Source organism: Mustela nigripes, chromosome 10 (assembly GCF_022355385.1).
Source record: "Mustela nigripes isolate SB6536 chromosome 10, MUSNIG.SB6536, whole genome shotgun sequence".
Taxonomy (NCBI): Eukaryota; Metazoa; Chordata; class Mammalia; order Carnivora; family Mustelidae; genus Mustela; species Mustela nigripes.
In genome coordinates, this window is record NC_081566.1 from 52061824 (window position 1) to 52083605 (window position 21782).

Sequence of the window (21782 nt, forward strand, 5' to 3'; positions counted from 1 at the left end):
CATCATGGAGTTAAGGTCTCAGTGGTAATAAATCCCCTCACCTGATACCTGACATCTTAAAACAGGCTCTCTTACACCACACAAAGACCTTTTGGGGCCAAAGTTAACCCAGCTACATGCTAGATTATCAATCATGGAGACACCTTATCACCAGCCAGTTAAACTCAACCAATCAATTATGTTTTGCCTCATAGTTGGTCTCCTGCCACCTGGAAAGATCTATTTACATAGCTGGGATTTACCCTTTCCAACAAGAGGGGCTTTTGTTAGTATTAAGTGCCTACAGCGGCGCCTAAGTGCTTTATTCCCTCCGCTCCCAGGCCCCACGGATTTTAGGACACCTTGATCTTCCCTCCAGCTGCAGCCACTTTTTTTTTTTTTTTTTCTATCTTTACCTCTTTTGGTTCCAGCTTTTCCTCTTCTCTTTTCTGCTCTCCCTCCTCTTAGCACTGCGTTCTGTTCTCTTCCTTATTTTCTTTCTTTTCCCCCTGCTCTCTTCTTTTTCCCCCTTCCCCTTCTTAATGACACACCTTTCTTCTTTTGTGGCATCTTTCCCCTTTTCTGCTTCTCCCTCCTGTCCGCTCCGCTGCTCATCTCCGCTGGGAGGGACCACTGGTTTACGGGTGCATCGGTGCCTCTGTGTGTTGCCGCGTGGACTCCTAACCAATTCTGGGAAGCCCATTTCAATTTTCCATACGTAGATTATTTGTTTTCTGGATCGTCTGTGGTAGTTTTAAAATTCTGGTTCACATTCCTTTTGCTCCTTGAGTATTCCCATGCTCCTTCCTCCTACTGACCTGCTGGAGTTACCCCCAGGAGGACACACTAATTTGCAGTATTCAAAAAGCATTAAGCTGCTAGAAAAACCCCAAACTACACGAACCCCAACTTCATATAGAAGTGATGTGTTGTGGGCGCCTGGGTGGCTCAGTGGGTTAAGCCGCTGCCTTCGGCTCAGGTCATGATCTCAGGGTCCTGGGATCGAGGCCCGCATCGGGCTCTCTGCTCAGCAGGGAGCCTGCTTCCCTCTCTCTCTCTCTGCCTGCCTCTCCATCTACTTGTGATTTCTCTCTGTCAAATAAATAAATAAAATCTTTAAAAAAAAAAGAAGAAGTGATGTGTTGTTTCAAGTCATGAATGTCACTTATCTCTTAAATGAAAATGGAGAGTGCAGAGACATCTCTTGTTGCCTTAAGTATCATTGTTAGATTTATCAGATGATCAAATTCCTCCCACCCCAGCCTGTGAAAAGTGCTTCTTTCACACCTGGAAACCTTTTTCTTTAGAAACCTTTTTGGCTAAGAGTTTCAAAGGGGAGCAAGCTGATACGATCTTTTCAAATTTGCAGGTATCAGTCAGGTAAAGAGGAAGCCAGTATAAAATGCACAGCTCTGCAGCTAACTTGGGTCTTTTTTTTAATGCCCCAAATCAGAGTAAGATAAAAGGCAACTCACACGGTATGTGGATTAGCTATGAAGGATACCTGCGGAAGTTTTAATTATTGTTTAATATTTAATGCGACCTTAAATAATTGTCATGAGTAGATGCATAAGACTATGAATGTTTCATTTAAACAGCGCTATATATCAGAGATAATTATAGGAGGGATCCAATCTACACATCAGTAGATTACAATAATAGCTGAATTTTACCAGTGGTGGTTGGAAATCAACACTCTCTCAGCCTTTAATTTTTTTTAAGTGGTTCTGTTCATTTTACTAAATTTTAAGCATAAAATGTCTTTTATTACTCTTCTCGCTGGGGATGTAAGTTACTTAAAATGTGATAGGGAAAAATGCCAAGTAATTCTTCAAGCTAGAGGAAAAGGGCCAGTGGTAAGGTTCCTTTGTAGGGAGAGCAGCACACATCCATGTGCATCAGAGAGCCCCAAGGGGACCGTTGAGAAACAGGACGAAGCAAATCGGCACCATCCTGGAAAGTCATGAGATCAGAGCTGGGGGAATCCTAAGGGGTTGGGGAAATAGAATCTGATGAGTCTTATTATCCCTGGAGGAAGTGCAGGCTCTCCCCCAAACAAAATTTGGGTCAGTCCAACTCTGGCTAGTAAGAGCTCTTACTGGTACTTTCTTCTTCTTTACAATAATAACCTACTTTTCTTCAATGCCTGGATCAGATGACACCATCCAGGTTCTCACAACTGTTCAGGGGCCTGGATGTTTTCAGGAGGGACTAGACTCAGGGAAGGGGCCCATCTCTGCAACGTGTTCCCGACATGGTGGTGAACTGCAAACATTTCTGAAAAACTGACTTTCAAGCTGTCACCTGTGAGAATTTTGCTCTCTAGGAGTTACGCAAGCAAGTTTTGACTGGATGAGGACGTGTTTAGTCCACTGTCAATGGTTAAGTGGTTGGGGGTTGGAGACATCCTCCAACTTGCTTCTAGAGTTTTCTTTTGAACGGACTGCGGGCTCATGCTATAGAAAGCACAGTGGCTTATTCTTATTGAATGTGAGTTGACCACTTACCTGTGAAATGGCTTCAGCTGGTCTACTACGAGTGACTGCGTGTCAAAAGAAGTATGACTTTTATTGATGTGTATGATTTTTGTTTCTTTTTCAAACAGCTCTCGGATAAAGAGGGTGTAATTGACGATGTCGCCATTTGTCCTCACTGGAGCGTCCCAGTTCACTAAAATCTCTTGCGGGCCCTTGGCCTTCAATTTTGGAGGTTCTACCCCTGAAGGTGCTGAGGGGCTGGTTCTGTCTTTGACAAGTGGACTCAAAACACCCCCTTGGCTGTTGTTGGCAGTCACTGTGTAGCCATACTCCACGCCTGGGGTGAGAATGAAATCGTGGTAGCGGGTTTCCAGGCCAGTATAGACAATGGTGCCATCCCGTCTAAGTTCATAACTTCTGATCTGGCCATTTGGGTTTCTGGGAGGTTTCCAGGTGATTTCTATGGATTCTGAGCCTGTGACTTGCAATTTTGGAGGCTCCATGTCCTGCGGTGGGGCCTCCAGGGTCCAGGCTGATCTTGGCGCACTCTCTGTGCAACCTCCGTTCGTGCAGGCTTCCAGGGAGAAGTTATACTGAGTATAAGGTTGGAGGTCAGAAACCAGCAGGGACAGGTTCTGCCCAGCAAGGTACTCCTTACCGTCCAATTTAAGCAAATATTTAGTGATTTTTCCATTTTGAACCGACGGTGGTGACCATGATACATTTATCTGAGTAGCGCTGAGGGTCCAGAGAGCTGGAGGGCTGACTCCTGCTGGGGCAGCCTCGGGCGTTGTGATGCTAGTGGGTTTGCTGGTGGAGCAGCCTCCCTCTGAGCAGGCTATGAGGGCATAAATGTAGGTAGAAAATGGAAGCAGCTCTTTGTCTGTATAATTGAAAGTCACAGCATCAAAGCTGAAAGGATAGAGCACTCCATTCCTCTGAAGTTTGTATGACTGGATAATACCATTGGACTGTTCGGGGGGGATCCAGGAAATCAGCAGTCTTGGGGGATTCATAGATACATAGGCTACCTCAGGTGGAGAGAGACCTTCTGGAGGTGCCTGCATTGTCCTTACTATTTGCCAAGAGCTACAGGTATGGCCTGCTGAATTCCAAGTGTGGATTTTATATTCACACTGCGTCCATGGCTGCAGACCAGTGTCATTATACATAAATGTGTTCCTTTCAGTATCATATTCTGTGAAAACAATTTTCTCATCGGCCTGGATTGTCTGATTTCCCCAAGCTTTTCCCTCGAAGCACCTGCGAATGACTTCATAGCGAATTATCTTTCCGTGTGGGTGGAGAGGCTCAGACCAGCTCAGCTCAATGCTGGTGGACCCCACAGACTGGATCGCAGGCGCTAACTGAGAGTGGGGAGGGGCTTCCTCTGTCCACAGGGGCTGGGGCACTGAGTGTGCACAGCCCGCGTTGGTACAGGCCTCCAGGGTCAGCGTGTAGAGGCTGAAAGGGACCAGGCGTCGGAAGAGAAACTGACGATTCAAGCCAGCGTACTCCAGGATACCCTCGCTGAAGATGTTGTAGGTCTGCAGGAAGCACAGAAGCAGAGGGAAAATAATGTGCAGCATATGATTTCTTGGTGTAGCTGTTTTGTCCCTTTTAACCTTCTCTCCCTCCTATTCCTCATCTTGATGGTCCTAATCCAGGTGAAACATTCTGATATTAATTTTGGGAATGTGATCTTTTCTAGTTAATGAAAAGTCCACAAAAAGAAGAACAATGGTTCCCTTTGCCTTTTTTTTTTTTAAGGTTGGATATCATATAAGCACATATCTAAAAGCTAAGGACTGTTGAAGCTGATTCTTTGACTTAAAAAGTCAAATACGTTTCCTCCTATTCTTATTTTTTTAAAGGTAAGGAACAGTATTCATATCTCCTGTTTTATAGATGATGACCACTTTGGATTTCATTCTGAGTGGGGTAAGTTGTCTATCTACATTGTCCATCTCTTTATAGCATTTACTGGGAAATTGAATTATATTACTTAACCATTTGTACCAGGATGTCAGGGCTGAAAATGTCTGTGTATCTATACATGGGCACACATACATACACATATATGCATATATGTGTTCTATATATTTACACAAATATAGATACAAACTTGGAATGACTAGAAGATGGAATAAACCATGCTGTTTTCTCTTGCAGGCCATGGAAGAATGGATTGTTCCAATGGATTGTACCCTTCGGTTCTGGGAAAACCATCTGAACATTTGTTATATAAATGCAGAGCAAATTTTCATCCCATATTATTCATCATTCTTTGTGAAAGATGGGAAGTAACTCAACTTGAATGTAGATGTTTTTGTATAGTGATTTCCTGCCCTTTCCCAGCCTCGATGCACCTGAGAGATATGATACATCCCTGTGGTTGGTAGTGACTCCTGAGGATGGCATACCTCGAGAGCGGCAGGGGTGTATTTCAGAATACCCTGGCAGACAGTAACTTCTTTCAAGACATGTCTCCAAAGGCAAAGGAAACAAAAGCGAATATGGACTTTTGGGACTTCATCAAGATGAAAAGCTTCTGCACAGCAAAGGAAACAGTCAACAAAACAAAGAGCCAACCCACAGAATGGGAGATGATATTTTCAAATGACAGTATAGATAAAGCGGTGATATCCAAGATCTGTAAAGAAATCCTCAAACTTAACACACACAAAACAGATAATCACGTCAAAAAATGGGCAGAAGACATGAACAGACACTTCTCCAAAGAAGACATACAAATGGCTATCAGACATATGAAAATATGTTCATCCTCATTAGGCATCAGGGAGATTCAAATCAAAACCACATTGAGATACCACTTCACACCAGTTAGAATGGCCAAAACTAACAAGACAGGAAACAACGTCTGTTGGAGAGGGTGTGGAGAAAGGGGAACCCTCTCACACTGTTGGTGGGAATGCAAGTTGGTGCAGCCACTTTGGAAAACAGTGTGGAGATTCCTTAAACAATTAAAAATAGAGCTTCCCTATGACCCTGCAATTACACTATTGGGTATTTCCCCCAAAGATACAGATGTAGTGAAAAGAAGGGCATCTGTACGCCAGTGTTCATAGCAGCAATGGCCACAGTCACCAAACTGTGGAAAGAACCAAGATGCCCCTCAACAGACAAATGGATAAAGAAGATATGGTCCATATATACTATGAAGTATTATGCCTCCATCAGAAAGGATGAATACCCAACTTTTGTATCAACATGGATGGGACTAGAAGAGATTATGCAAAGTGAAATAAGTCAAGCAGAGTCAAACATATGGTTTTGCTTACTTGTGGAGCATAAGGAATAACATGGAGGACATGGAGAGATGGAGAGGAAGAGTGAGTTGGGGGAAATTGGAGGGGGAGATGAGTCATGAGAGACTGTGGACTCTGAGAAACCAGAGGGGAGGGGGCATGAGGGGCTGGGTGAGCCTGGTGGTGGGTATTATGGAGGGCACGTTTTTGCATGGAGCACTGGATGTGGTGCATAAACAATGAATTCTGAAACAATGAATTCTGGAAATTAGTATTATTTGATACTAATCTCTAATTAGTATCAAATTTAGCTTTCCCTCTGCACCTTAGCTTCTAGATGGGTTTGGGGAAAAACACTTGACTATGCTGAATGGTCTCACTTTAAATATCTTACTTTAAATTTTAAGAGGGCGACTCCCCCCTTGTAGTCCTATTCCATTCCCCCGCATGTTCTTTCTTTCATTTTCCAAAGTGATTCTTTAATATTTTCTCCTTTCCTCGTAAACTGCCATCACCCTCTTCTGTCTCTCATAGGTGGTTGTTGACAGAACCACATACTTGACTGGAGAAATAGAAGCAGTCAGAAAGGAATATTCCCATGCTATGTATTATCCTCACCATATCCATGTGAATCCAGACTTACACTGTGTGCCCTCTTTCCTTGTGCTCTGGATGAAGTATCTCTACCCTGAGGAGCCCACCTGAGCTCTGGGTCCCATACCTGCTCCTTCTACAGATTTCATGGCTGCAATCATTCTCATTATCTCTTGCATCACCAATTTATCTCCCTCTACTGGGCTATTTTCATTAGTGTTTAAATGTACTCTAGTATCTTTCATTGATTTTTAAATAAAATTTCTTGACACACTAGTCCCCCAGCTACTGCCCTGTTTCTCTGCTTTTCATCTATGCTTCTTTAAAGAGTTGGGGTCCTCATTCTTCACTTGCTATTTTCTCCTCAAGCTATCCCAACCTGGTTTCTCATTTCACCATTTGATCTTCTTGTCAAGGTCACAATGATTACTTCATTTCCAGGTCCAGCATGACTTCTCTGCCCTCATTCCACTTGATCTTTCAACAGCATCAGACATACTTTCTCCACAGTTTTGGGATGCCCCACTCATCTACCTGTCCTTCTACCTCACTTGCCTCTTCTGAGTCTCCTTTGCTGGCCCCACTGCCTCCTCTTGACCTCCAAATTTCTGTATTACTCAGAGCTTGAGCCCTGTCTCTTATCATTTCTAGTTATATTCTCTCCATACCTGATATCCTCTAGACCCATGGGTTTAAATGCCACTCATATACTAATGAATTCCAAAAATAGAGTTCTAGACATATACCTCCAACTGTCTACTTGTCCCTTCAAACCTGTATACTTCCCAGCCTTACCTTCTCAGTCAATGACTCAAGGCCTGAATATCCCTTTTGCTTCCTGTTTCACAACCAGTCCATTAACAGATCCTGTCAGCTTTGCTTTCTGGATATATCTCCAATTCACCTACATCTTCTGTCCTCACAGCTTCCATTCTAATTCAAGCCACCATCAATTCTACCTTAAATTTTTAGCATCTTCCAAATTTTACTGGTCTTCTTAGAGTCCATTTTATACATAGCAGCGAGAGTGATTTTGAAAAACATAAATTCGATTATACTATTTAATTGCCTAAACCTTTCAGTAATTTTTCATCACACTTAGAATAAGTTCCAAACTCATCACAGCCCACAAGGTTGGGCACAATCTACTTCCTACCAATCTGCCATTTTCATCTTTCTCTCCGTGTACCCCACCCCCCAATACTTCAACCACACTGGCTTTCTTCCCTTCATCTGAATGCACCAAGTTCATTCCTGGCTTCAGGCCTTGCGTTTGCTGTTCAGTTTGTCTGGAACATTTTGCTCTCATATCTTCACATGACTGACTCGGTCTTGTCATTCAGGGCTCAGCTCAAATGTCAATTCAAATGATCATCCATTCTAAAACAGCCCGAGTAGGCATAATTACATTATTGTGTTTAATTTTTTTTATAGTGTTCATCCTTCTCTGAAATTCTCTTATTTGTGTACTAGCTTTTTGTTTGCCTCTCTGGACCACCACCATTCATATGCACGTGTGCACACAAACACACTCTCACACACATACACACACAAGGTGTGTGACAGCAGGGAGGACCTTGCTTGTCTTGTTCACTCCTGAATAAATGCCTGGCATTTAGTAGAAGCTTAATAAATATTTGGTGAAATATAAATGAAAGGAAAGGAGGAGATCTTCCTATTGTCAATCATACCAAGAAGAGGCAGACGCTGGAATGGGACACAAACACTCAACAGGAGGGAATGGGTATCAAAAGGATGGGTATGAAGAGAGACTCTTTTCTCTGATGGGATCTTAGGGCATTGGCTTGGATTTTGAGACCCTGGATCATATGGCTCAAGCCTCCTGTCCTAGACTGGGGGAAGTCAGGCACTGTCACCTGTAGGCCGGCTGGTAGAAGGCAGCTTGCTTCTGATGCCTCTAGCCGGCCTGCAGCTTGGCTGAGAGGCAGCCGTTGTACTAAGCAGTGAGGCTGTTACCTGGAGGCCCTTGAGGATGGGCCTGGGCTTGTGAGTTCTAGTTACAGTTCTAACTTGTTGCTATAGGTAATTTCTGCTGTCATCTTCCTTGTAGGGTTTTCAGAGAAGCTTTCTTCAAAGTTACAGCTTAGTCTTAACTGTTCTATGTGGAGTTAATAGGGGACTCTTGACCACCTGGAGAAGGAGTGGTCGAGAAGGGGACTGGCAGCCCCAGCCTGCAGAAGGCAGTTGATCAGGGCTTAAGCGGTGGTCCAGGACTAGAGGCAGGCACAGTCTGACTGGTAAGTCACCCCAGCTGTTTGGATACTCGTCCAAAAGGCAGATGACGACTGGCTTGCATGTGGGTGATCACTCAAATCAACGAAATGCAGTCTAGTAACAGAAATGCCATCTTATTTGTGCTCACAGACTGGTAAAACCCGAGACACACCTAGGCCCTTAGTAAGACTGCTCTTCACGGCTACATATGGAGGTGGGGGGTGTTGGCAGACATGGGGGGGGGCTTTCTGTCTTCTGCTGAATGAGCTCGGCTCAAAGTGCAAATTAGGCAGGACTAAAGCAAATAACTGTGCAGGATAAGTCAGGAGGCAGTAAGAACAGTCATTCAGAGTTCCGTTTTGGCGTGACTTCCTGACTTCAAATTGCAATTCGATCATTTGCAATGGGGGCTTGGGCAATTATTTAGCCTTGATATGCCTCATGAAGTTTAGTGGTGCCTACCTGGTAGGGTTGATGCGCAAGTTAAATGAGATAATCCATGGAGAGCGCTTAGCCCAGTGTTGGGTTCGTAGGAAGCATAATACATGGGAGCTAGTTTTCTCTGATCTATGATTAAGTGCCTGGAGGAGCTATCAAGGAAGATTAAACAGACGGTGAAGGGTGTTTCCCCACGGTGACCTGATGGCATGTCAGGGCTCATCTATTTATCTGGAGGACACCAAACACGATTTCATATTCAGAGAAGACGTTACCTTAATCACACCATTGGTTCTCACGGGCTCTGACCACTGTAGCAACAACGCCCGGCCGTTCTCTTGCTGTTCTACTGTAAAGTTGCTCAGTCCACTTGGGGAAGATTCTAGGGTTTGAACCACGGTCCAGGGGCTTGAAACGTCTCCTGCCTGGTTTGTGGCCACAATTCCAATGTGATATGTTGTGAATGGTTCTAACCCAAATAGGTGGGCTTGATGGCTCGTTCCCTGCGTGCACAAAAATTAACAGGTTAGATTCCTTTTAGGAACTGCTAACAATTGCTGGAAGGTCATTCTCTGACCAAGGTACATTAGCAATGGCAGCATAAATCTCACAACAGAGTTTTGAATTACTAAGAAAACAATGTGGCTTTTTTATTGTTCTTCACACCTGAATATACTGTCAAATGTTGTGTAATTTCAGACATACACAAAGTGGCGATCAGATAGAATCCTTGCCTTTCCAGAGCTTGCAGCCCAAAGGATGTGATACATAACATTAAAAAAAAAAAAAAAAAAAAGAAGGTGCTTCAGGTGAGTGCGGCATCCGGCTCATGGTGGAAATCAGTGGCACCAAGTTTCATGACAAAGAATGGTATAATCTTAAGGGCTTGGAGGTCTAACTGGAACGGTTAATCCCCAGCACAATTTGTATATACATATGACTCTCCCCAGTCTCCCTCCCTCCTCTTGGTGAGTATTTCTATCTTACAGATACAGTAAAACAGAAATAAGAAAACAAAATAACAAGCAAGCTTAACCTAAAAAATAAACATGCTTAGAGAAGTCTACTAGTGATATATATACATGTGAAAATAGTCTCATTTGTTAAAAACATCATAGCTGGAACCATCAAACTTACCAACAATAACTTTTAGCTAGGCTTTGAGAATTTGGTTTTTGCTGATTTAAAAGGAAAAAAAAAAAGATAGGATTAGAGGTTTTTTTTTTTTTTTTCCTGCTTGGAGAGAACATTTAATGTATTTTACATAACTAAAAGCTGGAACTAAAAGTCTTCATGTTTTGAAAGCGCCCAGGGTGCTCTTTCTACATCTGGGCTGGGTGGATATGTCTGTTTATGAATAGCAAATATGTCTGCAAGTGGACCATGAATATGTGTATAGATAACACACACATACGTGTGTACACACACACACACACACACACACACACACACACACATCCAGAGACACATACTGACACCCAGAGACACACAGACACACTTTCTTTTGTGTACGATATATGAGTAATCATGAGGAAGTTTTGAATGGCTTCATGATGTGTAAGATCAGGTTTGGTTTATTAGATGTTTAAACATGACAGTTTTCAATTGTCCTCCTCTTGGTGGATACAAAAGGATGAACGTGAGGGAGAGAAGAGGAAGTTATTTCTGAGAGTAGATACCCAAAATCAGACAAAGTTACATGACTAGAAATTCTCCTAATTGAGAGACATCTGAATATCATTTTGAATAAAATCTTAAAGTGGCAAAGTCAATTTGAATCATTTTCTAAAAAACTGGTCAGACAAAATCAAAACACTTTGTAGAAATAATTTTTGACACTGTTTCCTCACATTCTTGGTTCTAAGTTTCACCTGTCTAATGTCTCTTATTATGTGTTAAACACGAGCAGAGAAAATATAATTTCCTTTATTTATCAAAAACTTCTAAGTCAATTTTCCTCTTTCAATAAGTCCCATTATGATATTACATGCTAACCTTTTGAAATCTTTTAATATTTAAACATTTGCTAAGCGACCAGACTCTGAAACAAATTTTATAGAAATACTAATTTCTCTTTTTTAAAATATTAAAAGTTGGATCATAAATATTTAAAACTTATTTCTCCACAACACTGGATTGGTCTTTTAGATAAATATAGCACAGAACTAGAATGACCATAATGAATATTAAATCTGAAGATGCTACAAGTCCCGATTACAAACATTCTTTTCTGATAAATGATTCCTTTTCTGTAGAAATAGGGCAAACATGGGCAAGATTAATAATGCAAAAAAGAAAAACTCTTTGTTCAGAGTATTCAGTAATGGGTGCCAAAAAAGCACAAGCTCCAAAGCAAATAGTAATCACCTCTAACAGATTATATATAAAAAAGGTAGGCTGTTGGGGGACATTTAGAGATAGCTTTTGTCATAAGAAACATGAAAAGCATGTGGGCTATAAAGCAAAAACATATGTATATTGTCAATAGCAGCACCTGCTCAATTACAGTTTATTTCAGAGCTGAGAATTCCATCCAGCCCCTAGATGGCAATACTATCAAACACTTTTGGTAACACGAGTACTTAATGATTAACAACCGGCATTCAGTCATCCAACACACTCCAGGCAACCATTAAAAAAATAACAAAACTGATTTCATTATAGATCCTTTTAATAAACATTTATAGCTCAGATCCCCAGAACGCTGAAGTATTCAGAATGCCCCGGCCTCAAAACCTCCGCCATCTAATGTAGAAATAGGACCTGCAGATCTCAAGTTGAAGTTCGTGCGTGCCTGACACCGAGATCTTTAGAGGTTGATTCCTACAAAAGGTGATTACGGGAGTTGTTTTGCTTACTTTGGTCGTATCTTACAAAAAAAAAGAAAGAAAGAATCTCATATTGTAAATGTAAAGGAAGTGTGTGAAGGAGAATTTTTATAGCATAAATTTACGCCGAGGACTAGTTCCCATATTATGTTATTTGTGAAGAGCTGCAACACACACACACACACACACACACACACACACACACCCCTCTTAAATAAACCTCATTAATGATCATGCTTTTTGTCCATGTTTAGTAAAGGCCATATGAAAAAAAAATGCAGAAAATTTAAAAATGGCAAAACGGTCCTTACCAATATATTCTTCGACATTATATTATTCTCTCTTGAGTGGATTTCCAACACCAAAGTTCACTATTTTAGAATCCTGTAAAATTTGGGCACAGTTCATTCTGCAGATTGGGTTCTATCTTGTTTGTTTATTCAGTTACTCAGATTTTCCTCCCCTTAAATTCAGATTGTCTTGAACACTGTCTACCTTACATGTTTTGGATTAAATTCTTTCCTTGGGGGATGTAGTGTTCTCCCCTATTGACTAGTAAAATCATCATTAAATCATTAAATCATCCTTTTTTTTCCCTTTCACTCCTCTGCTCCCCCTTCCTCCTTCCCTTATGGAGATGATCTTGTTTGATACTCTCACTGCTTCTTCTTCGTTGTCCTTATCTTGATCCTTCTTTCCCCCACTCTTCCATCGTACTGATTCTTAGGAGACAGATATCTTGTCATCCCTGATCTCTGGGCTACCAGCTTGGGCTCACTTCCCATCTGTCCATGTTCTTCCCATGTGCACATCCACCTAATGTTCATATTTTTACCCTATAAGTACATTGACTACTTTTGTTAGGCAGCCAGTGGAAAGAATGATTCAACAGAGGAAAACAGGAAAAATGCAGCCTCCACAATCTAATATTTCTAACGAGACTTGGCTTAAAAAAAAAAAAAAAACTTATATGCATAAGGGCTGCAGTCTGGATACAAAGCAGTATGTCCTTTTATGAGACATAAAGATGAGACTCTCTGGAACGTTTTGCCAGTTGAGGTTCTGCTGGCAATCTGAACTAGATTTTAACCTCTCAACTCTGCTCCTGGGGGCACATGAAACTACTTGGAGTCTTCAGCAGTCTGACAATTTTACACCATCTCCTCTGATTATTTTTGACGACTTGAAGTGCCCCAAAGGTGGCCCTGGGGTCAATAGGTTTATGTAGGTTGAAAATGATCAAAAATTACCATTGATCTGTAGCTGTCAATAAAAGGCTGCGTGGGGAGACTCCCTGCACAAATGTTTAAACTGCATAAAGCAACCTAACTTAGTCATCTTTGAGTCTATTGATCTGATGATCCAGCAGTTTCCAAAGCTTTCCCTCTGGTCTTTGTGGTGCGTTTTCACTGAACCCACTTACCTGGGCCCTTAGGGATCGTTTTACCCTGCTCCTGGTGATGAACCAAAACAGTGGTGCGTAGGCTCTGCTGTGCACATCAGCAGAGTATCGTGTGTGCTTATTACCTTTTGGGAAGGGTTAATCTTCCTGGTCACCATCAACTTCGTTTCCAACTGATGGGGTTTCTTCTGTCTATACTCCTTATCATGAGGTCCTCATTTTAAAATGAGTGACTTTTGGCCTGTAAATCCGAACCTGGTTCTAGGATTCCTTTGCCTTGTTAGTTACCACAAATGCCAAGATCCAGAGAACAGGTCACATCAAAAGTTTGCTTTCTTTTGTATAAGAAGAGCTTCAGAGGAGTCTAAATTTAATTATATCAACCTCTGTTTTCCTTAGTTGAACCACTTGGGTGTTGCTTCTCGGTTTTGTCGTAAGTTATAGTTTTCCTTGTCAGAATGATACAATAAACAAATGGTTATAGACAAGTTTCTGGTTTAGACTACAAATAAAGCATGAGAAGTAGGAAAAGCTCTTATTGACTACTGCCTAAAAGCCATGGCTTTGGACAGAGTACAGCCAACCAATAGGATGATTTACAAATTTAACATTGACAAATCAACACAGATTATTTTTTTAGATTTCTGAAAGCCAGGTCCTTTGAGGCATGGGATGTGGAGGTCTATCTTCCTTCCCATTTATAAAGTTAATTTTTAGCTTCTCCAAAGTTGGTCAACATATTTATATCTGGTACTCATTTTGTAAAAGTCACTTCAGTCTCAATACAGAAGTGAGCTTTTATTACCCATAGCCGAATAACAACTTGACTACTTAGCCATAATTTTCTAAGTATGAGACTTCTAAGTCTGCAAAACGTTAACATAGACAATTTCCACTGATTTCTTATGTGCATTTACTTTACCAGTGCCTTCTCTGCCTCCATACCTCCTGGCTGGTAGGACAAAGACATTTTTTTGATGGCACGCACATACATGTGGAGTTGCTCTAGAATCAAAGGTTGACTCATAATACAAAAATGTAGGAGAAAAACCCTTTAGGTTCATGGTCTATTGCTTTACCTGCATGAAGCATATGCCGGTATTAGGGGACACTGCTAAATGATATGACAGAGCCACCAAAATGGTTAGTAGAAACATCTAGTATTGTTGGTCTGCAGCTCATTTCTTTCTTTTTTAAAAAAAGATTTATTTATTTATTTACTTTAGCGAGGGGGGAGGGGCAAAGGGAGCAGACTCCACACTGAGTGTGGAGCCCCACACCAGGCCTTTGTGCATCTGGTATGCACAGGATTCGATGAAGTTGCTGTGGGGATATAAGATGGAAAACCCAGGCTCCTGACTCTTAGGAGTTTATATTCTACTAGCGCAGGTCAAGCATAAATATAGATACACACAAGGTAAAGTGTGGTAAGTGCTATAGCCCTGTGCCAGGAAATACTAAAGGGACACTTCTTACTGGGAAGGGAGGAGGCTGAACAGTAGGGGCAGACTTACTTGGGAGGTAGCATCTGATAGAGGTTAGGAAAGAGGCAGAGTTTGAGTAGATGAATATATGTGAGTGACTAGAAGAAAGAAATGAAATAAAATGTGCAGGATATGTTTGGGGACGAGCTGGGAGTTGCATGGAGCTGAAATAGAGGGACTAGTGGGGATTAAGGCTGGAAAGAGGTTGGTGGCAAGACTGGAGAGGGTTGTGAGAGTCACCTTAATTATTCTGGATGAAAACTGGTTGGGAAACACTGAGTAACATTACACTAAGATCTGAAGAACCAGTTTGGTACAAAGAGCTCTACAATGCAATTTGAGAGAATAACGGGATGTTAAAATTTTGCCCTATTGTGGTATATAGGTCATGGTCAGTGACTGATTAATTAAAAAAAAAAAAACAACTGCCAAGAATTAGCTAATGAACTCATTTAGATATTATTCAGCCAGTAAATATAGATCATCATATATACAAGATAATAGGAAAGTATTTTCTTAGGAACAAGATTTTAAAAATCTTTATTGAATGTTTGCTCTATCTCCAAATTTGTAATTATTCTTTTGACGCAGATGTTTGCTTTTTGATCACAATCAAAGTGGGGATTATAAAAACTGGGCTGAGTCGAAGCCAATGATACTGTCCTCTGTCCGGAGTGCTATCAGAATCATACGTACCTGGTCTGTTTTTCTGACAGTGGACACATGTTTGTGTGGAGCCGTCCACACCTTTGCACTGGTCACTTGTATGTATCGAACAGCTAGGAAGCAGCTGGAAAGGTTAGGGACAGTACGGATGACCACAACACAGAATGAGACCAATTCAGAAGCACACACAAGCGTGAAAGCATTCCTAGCTTTGGGTTCTAACTAATGTTTGAAGGTGTAATTTGAAAGATTTCAAGAAACTAAAAATGCATATCCGCCTTTTAAGTAACTGTGATACATATAATTACAATTGATTACTCAGGGGCCATTTGTCGAAGCAATTGTAAATTTCAAACAAAATGTTCAGTCTGGAGTATGCATACGCTAGTGCTATGAACAGACACTTTTATGTCTTTACTCCCACAAATACCTACATTCAGAAAAGAAGAATGATATGGAAAAGAGAGGTTTTCATTTTTACCTCTCTCAGAATACATCATTCATTTTGTAATGGGGGGGTCAATGCAAAAAGAAGATTCAATCCACAGATTTTTTTCTTCATGGACAAATGGGCTCTATCAATTTAATCTATAAAGCCAAAGCTAGCGTTCTTGCAAAATGAACGATGATGCCTCAGTTACCATAAAAACATTGGAGAAAAAAAAGAATGGTTTCAAAATGGCTCATTTTTCAAAGGAGAAGAGGAAAAAATTAAATTTGTGATAATTAAATTTTAAAGTGGCAAATCAGTCACACTAAATATTAAAAAGCAGTATTTCTGATCTATCAAAATTAAAAATGTGCATAGTCTGTGACCCAGCAATTCTACTCTGGCAATCTATTTTATGACAATACTAGTAAAACTGTACTAAAATATATTTAAAAGAATTTCATTCCAGCATGTCTTATATTTATTCAGTCCTTGAATAAGCACATATTTATTCAGGCTTGAATTGAGGGCTTCTGGTGTAAAAAGCCCCTTCCGAAGGTCTGAGGACACAGCAGAAAGCAAAGGATACATGGACACTGTCCTCTTGAGTTTTACATTATCATGAGGAAAAATGGGCAGTAAATAAGCAAAATAAAGAGAGAGAGAATTAGGAATGGTGGCAAAGTATGAAGATATTTAAGTAGAGTACTGAAATAGAGCTTGGGTTTAGCTGGTAGGGAAGAGTGAGATTCTCAGTTTAGGAAGAGTGATCTGGATTTTTGAAGAAGTTCCATGTAGGCGAGAATGCAGAAGAACCCAACCAAGAGAAGAACGGGAGGAGAAGCTTGCAGGAGAAGGGGAAGCTCTTGGTCTTCCAGCAGACAGCGAGAAGCTACGTGAGTGAGAGGGAGGGGGGCACAGGACAAGGTCAAAGCGATGGGCAGAAGTCAGATGGTGAAACCTTGTAGACCCACATTAGAGAGTCTGATTCTAATTTCAGTGGAAAATTACTGAAGGCCTTTAAGCAAGGGGATGAGATGATTTAATGTAGGTTTTAAAGGGATCATTCTGGCTGCTCTGTGGAGAATATATGTAGGGAGTTGTGTTAAGTCTACTCAGGCTGCCATGACAAAATACCAGGAACTGGCTTAAAAAACCAGAAATTTATATTCTCCTAGTTCTGGAGGCTAGGAGTGGAGATCAAGGCGCCATCAAACTCAGTTTCTGGTGAGACTTCACTAATTGATTGTAGATAGCTGCCTTCTTACTCTGTCCGCTCACACAGTTTTTTCTGCATGCACATGGGGAAAGGGTGTCTCTTTTTCGTCTTATAAGGGTACCAATTCTATCAGATCAAGGTCCATTCTTACAACCTATTCTAACCTTAACTAATTCCTAAAGTTCCTACCTCCAAATACAGTCACATTGGGGTTATGGATTCAATGTATAAACTTTAGGGGAACACAATGCAGTCCACAATAGGGGTCAAGAGAAGGAGTGAGTTCTGCAAGTCTGGGAGGGGTGCTAGTTTCTTGGTCTGGGGTGGTAATGGTGGAGATGGAACTAAGTGGATGGACTTATGTTTTGGAAGTAGAGCCAAGAGAATTATGACAAATTGAATGTAGAGAAAAAAGGAAAGAAGAATCAAGGACGACTCCTGGGTTTGCCTTGAAAGAAAGGGTGGATGGTGGTACCATTTAATGAGATGTGGAAGTCTGAAAGAGTGACAGATTTGGGGATGGAAGGAGTCATTTTGGCCATATGAATTTGACACACCATGTAGATCTATGAATCTCTGGTGCTGAGTAGATACTGGGTTAGGAAAATACATCTGAGAGTCATTGCACATCTCTCCCAAATCTAGTCTCAAATCCAATGGCCTTCTCAATCTCTCCACTTTTACTTCTAATACACCACAAATTTAACAAGTCTTAATATGATTAATTGATTTTCCTTTCTGTATAATTTGTACGTATTTGTATTATGTTTAGTAGGTTAAAATGAAACTATATATCTCAGAATCCCATTCTGTGGCAATCACACCCTAAGGTGACCATGAGTTAGTTATACCCCGGTATAATTCACCTCCTCCTGAGTTCAGGCAGGACCCATGACTTACTTCTAAGCAATGGAAAATGAGTCATCACTCACATGAATGTAAGAGACACCACCTTAGCTGGCTGACAGCAAAGTTCTCCTGTTGGTCTTTGGGAGGCAAGTTGCCATGTTATGAGAGGGCTGTGAAGATCCCCATGGCAGGGGACAGTGGGCGGCCTCTAGGAGCTGATGGCAAGTCAATAAGAAGCCAGCAACCCCCAAGGCTTAAAACCACAAGGAAATCAATTCTGCCAGCAACCTGGAAGAAAATACTTTCTTAGTCAAGCCTCCAGATGACAATGCAGCCTAGCAGGTGCCTTGACGGCAGCCTTGGGAGATCCTAAAGGACCCAACTAAGCCATGTCTAGACATCTGACTCATGGGACTATAACAGAACAAATGCATACTCTTTTTAAGCCACTAGAGTTGTGGTAATTTGTTCTGTAGCAGTAGGAAACTAGTACACCATCCTTTTATGGTTCTGGGTTAAAGTTGGTAAGAGATTTGGAGGATGAAGTTAAGAGGCAACTATTATCCCCTAAAGTTCATTGAAGCTAGATGTGGAGATAAATAGGCACAGAGGTGTAAGTTTTTCAGTTTGTCCTAATTCTCTTCTGCTCCATATCTGGCTCTTCCTTCTGGTTGCTGACTACAGGTGGCTATGGGTCTATGATTTGATTTTGGCTTCACAGGGATGGTAGCTATATAGAACTTCCCAGTGATGTCTCCACAAGTTTCTTCCTGACAGTTTCATTTAGGTGACCGGTCGTGCCTGGCTTCTTAGACTGGTTGGGTGGAAGCTCTTTTATACATCCTCTTACTCCTCTTCCTGGATCTTCACTTTTCCAGCTCTTCCCACAGTTTTGTGAATTCTAGTTCCTGTAGGAAATCCCTTATCTCCATACCCATAGTGTTCAGTTTCCTCAACTGAAATGTGTCTGATGCACCCACCAAAACTGCTTCACCTGGAGTCCTCCTTTTTTTTCTAGAGATGACAACTTCACCCTTCCAATTTTTCAGGCCCAAAACTTTACATTCATCTTCTCTTTCCCTCACACCTACATCTAGTCATTAGAAAATAATTTTGGATTTATTTAACTTCAAGATACATCCAGAATGCTACCCGTTCTCATCACTTTTACTACAACCACTCTGCTCCAAGACATTCTCTTTCACTTCCATCACCACAATTGTCAACTTAACTGGTCTCCCTACTTTTAACCTTAACCAGCACCTCCATCCACATAGCAATCAGAATGACACTCTGAAACATGTCAGACCATGGGACTCCTTTGCTCAAAACCTTGTGGTAGTTCTCATGTTGTTCAGAGAAGAAACGTGTTCTTGCCGGCCCTTTGATTTCCCCTTTGCCATCAGGTCTCCACATGCAAGCTGCACTGCAGCCACAGGGGGGCATCGAATACATCAAAGAAGCTCCTGCCTTGAGGGCCCTATACTGGCTATTTCCTCTCCCTGCAACCCACTTCACCCACAAGACTGCTTGGGTAACTTCAGCTCATCTTCTCATTGAATCGCTCCTATTTAAAATTGCAGTCTGCCACTTTCCTCCCCCACTCCTCCCATTTTAGAACCCCTTTTCTTGCTCTCTATTTTTCTCTTTTTCAAAGCACTCATCAGTCATTTCCAAGATATCAGGTAATCTATTAATTGATTATGATTATTATTTTTTCTTTCTCTCTCTTTACTAGAAGTTCCACTGGGGCAGAGACCTGTATGTGTTTCATTCTCTGCTCCATTCCAAGGGTCTCTAATTATGGCTCACAGTGAGTAGGTGCTATCAGTGACTATGGAGAGGATTCAGAATGAAGGGATGGGGTAAAGAAGAAAGAGGGTCTAGGAAGACACCATAGGTAAAGGAGAGGGCCCAGCACCGAAGTCAGCGACAGAGGCAGTGAGGACGAGACGCACAAGCAGAAGAGGATGAGTCCGTAATGAAAACAAAGCAGAGACCAGTGAAGTAGGAAGAAAACCAGGAGAGCTCAACTTCATGGACACCAAAAAAAGAGGATATTTTGTAAAAGGAGGTATGGTCATCAGTGCCAAATGTTGTTGAAATTTTGTTTTATTTTGTTTTATGAGGGTGAAATGTTAAAGAAGATGGACACAGAAAGTTCTTTGGATTTGGTGGCAAGTGGTCTTGAAATGAGACTTTGAGTGGAATGTAGAGACAGAACTCTGACTAAAGAGGAAGAGAGAGCCAGATGTGTGGAAGGAGGAGCCTCAACTTCAACATAACTCTTTTGAAAAGTTGGCTGTAGAAGAGAACAAGGAAAGGGAATGGTAGCTGGGAGGGCCCTGTGGCCTGTGCGGTCACATCTGTTTTTTTTTTTTTTTTTAAGATTTTATTTATTTATTTGAGAGAGAATGAGTGAGAGAGAACATGAGAGAGGAGAAGGTCAGAGGGAGCAGCAGACTCCCCAAGAAGATGGGAGCCCAATGCGGGACTTGATCCTGGAAGTCCAGGATCATAACCTGAGCCAAAGGCAGCTGCTCAACCAACTGAGCCACCCAGGCGCCCTGTTTTTTGTTTTTTTTTAAAGGGAGATACTAGAACACATATGTATGTTGATAAGAACTCCTCAATAATAAGGGGGGAGATTGTTAATTTAGAATTAAATATCAGGACTTCCTTCTCACTTGCATGTGGAAACCAGGTTAGCCAAAGTTTTGTGTATGGCAAACGGATGTGGATGTGCTCAGGTATCAGCCAATTACTTTGGAGTTGGCACTAACATCTGCAGCAAAGCCATGTTTCACACTAAGAGCTGCCATCGTTGTTTGCATAGCTCTTTTCATAGATAAATTTGGAAAAATAAACAACATAAAAAAATGAAGTGGTGAATAAACTATAAGCCCATTATCTACTAGGAACAGGGTAATTTTTAAAATGTTTTAATTAAATTATTACTTTTGATAAATTGTATCTTCCAAGTAGAGTACATGATGAAAAGGTATGTACGCAGTGTAAAAAAAACAAAAAAGTTACCAGTTTGCCATCTTCTTGTCTCTCCTTCCTAAGACAGGGTAATTATTTTTGAGCAGAGTTTTGGCTTTTACGTGTCAGACCTGGTATAAAGTACTGCACATTCATTATCTTATTTCGTCTTCACAAAAAAGCTATGAGGTTGACAATATTACACATAAGGAAACTGAGGCTTAGGTGAGTTAAGTAACTTGCCCAGAGTCATATGAACAGTAAATGGCATGGTCACAATTTTATTCCTGTACTACACTGAGTGCAAATGTTCTTGTCAACTGCGATAGTGGTTCTAACATTTGGGTCTTGAGACCCATATTTCTTAAATCCATAGAGGATTCCCCAAAGCTTTTGTTTCTGTGCTTTACATCCATTAGTATTTGCTATATTAAAAATTAAAGCTGAGGAAATTTAAAAAAAAGAGAGAGAGAAAGAAACAAAAAGAGAAAAGAGTACCGAAGCACGTACGCCATTATTCAGCAGAGTGATAACACGGTCAAACATCATGTAGCCTCTGGAAAATTCTGCCATACACTCTGAGGGGATGAGTGTGAGAAAGAAACACATTGTTTTAATATTAACATGAAAATATTTTTGACCTGGAAGACACTTTGGAAAAGTTTCTGGGACTCTAAGGGGTTCACAGACTCTAGTTGGAGTGCCACTTAACTACATTATATCTTGCTTTAATTGGCAGCTCCAATGAAAGATTAATCAAAGATTTGTTGGAACTTTTGTGCAGTGAAGGAGTCTTATATTTCCAACTTTTGATAATACACTCATAATACTTGTGATTAAATATGAAATATCCATGTATACATAAGTCTTATTAGTAAAACTTTTTTTTTTATTTTTTTTTTATTTTTTTTTTTTTTTTTTTTTTTT

At 41.0% G+C, this 21782-nt stretch overlaps 1 protein-coding gene across 1 annotated transcript in view; it reads right to left on the minus strand.

The window, feature by feature from the left end:
- Positions 1-21782, minus strand: part of USH2A (usherin) — a 673955-nt gene that overhangs the window by 41915 nt on the left and 610258 nt on the right. The window contains exons 61-62 of the mRNA XM_059413329.1: positions 9268-9495; positions 2487-4003 (exon numbers count right to left, since the gene is read on the minus strand). Of these exons, the coding sequence (XP_059269312.1) occupies positions 2487-4003; positions 9268-9495 (1745 nt within the window). The remainder of the gene's footprint in view (positions 1-2486; positions 4004-9267; positions 9496-21782) is intronic.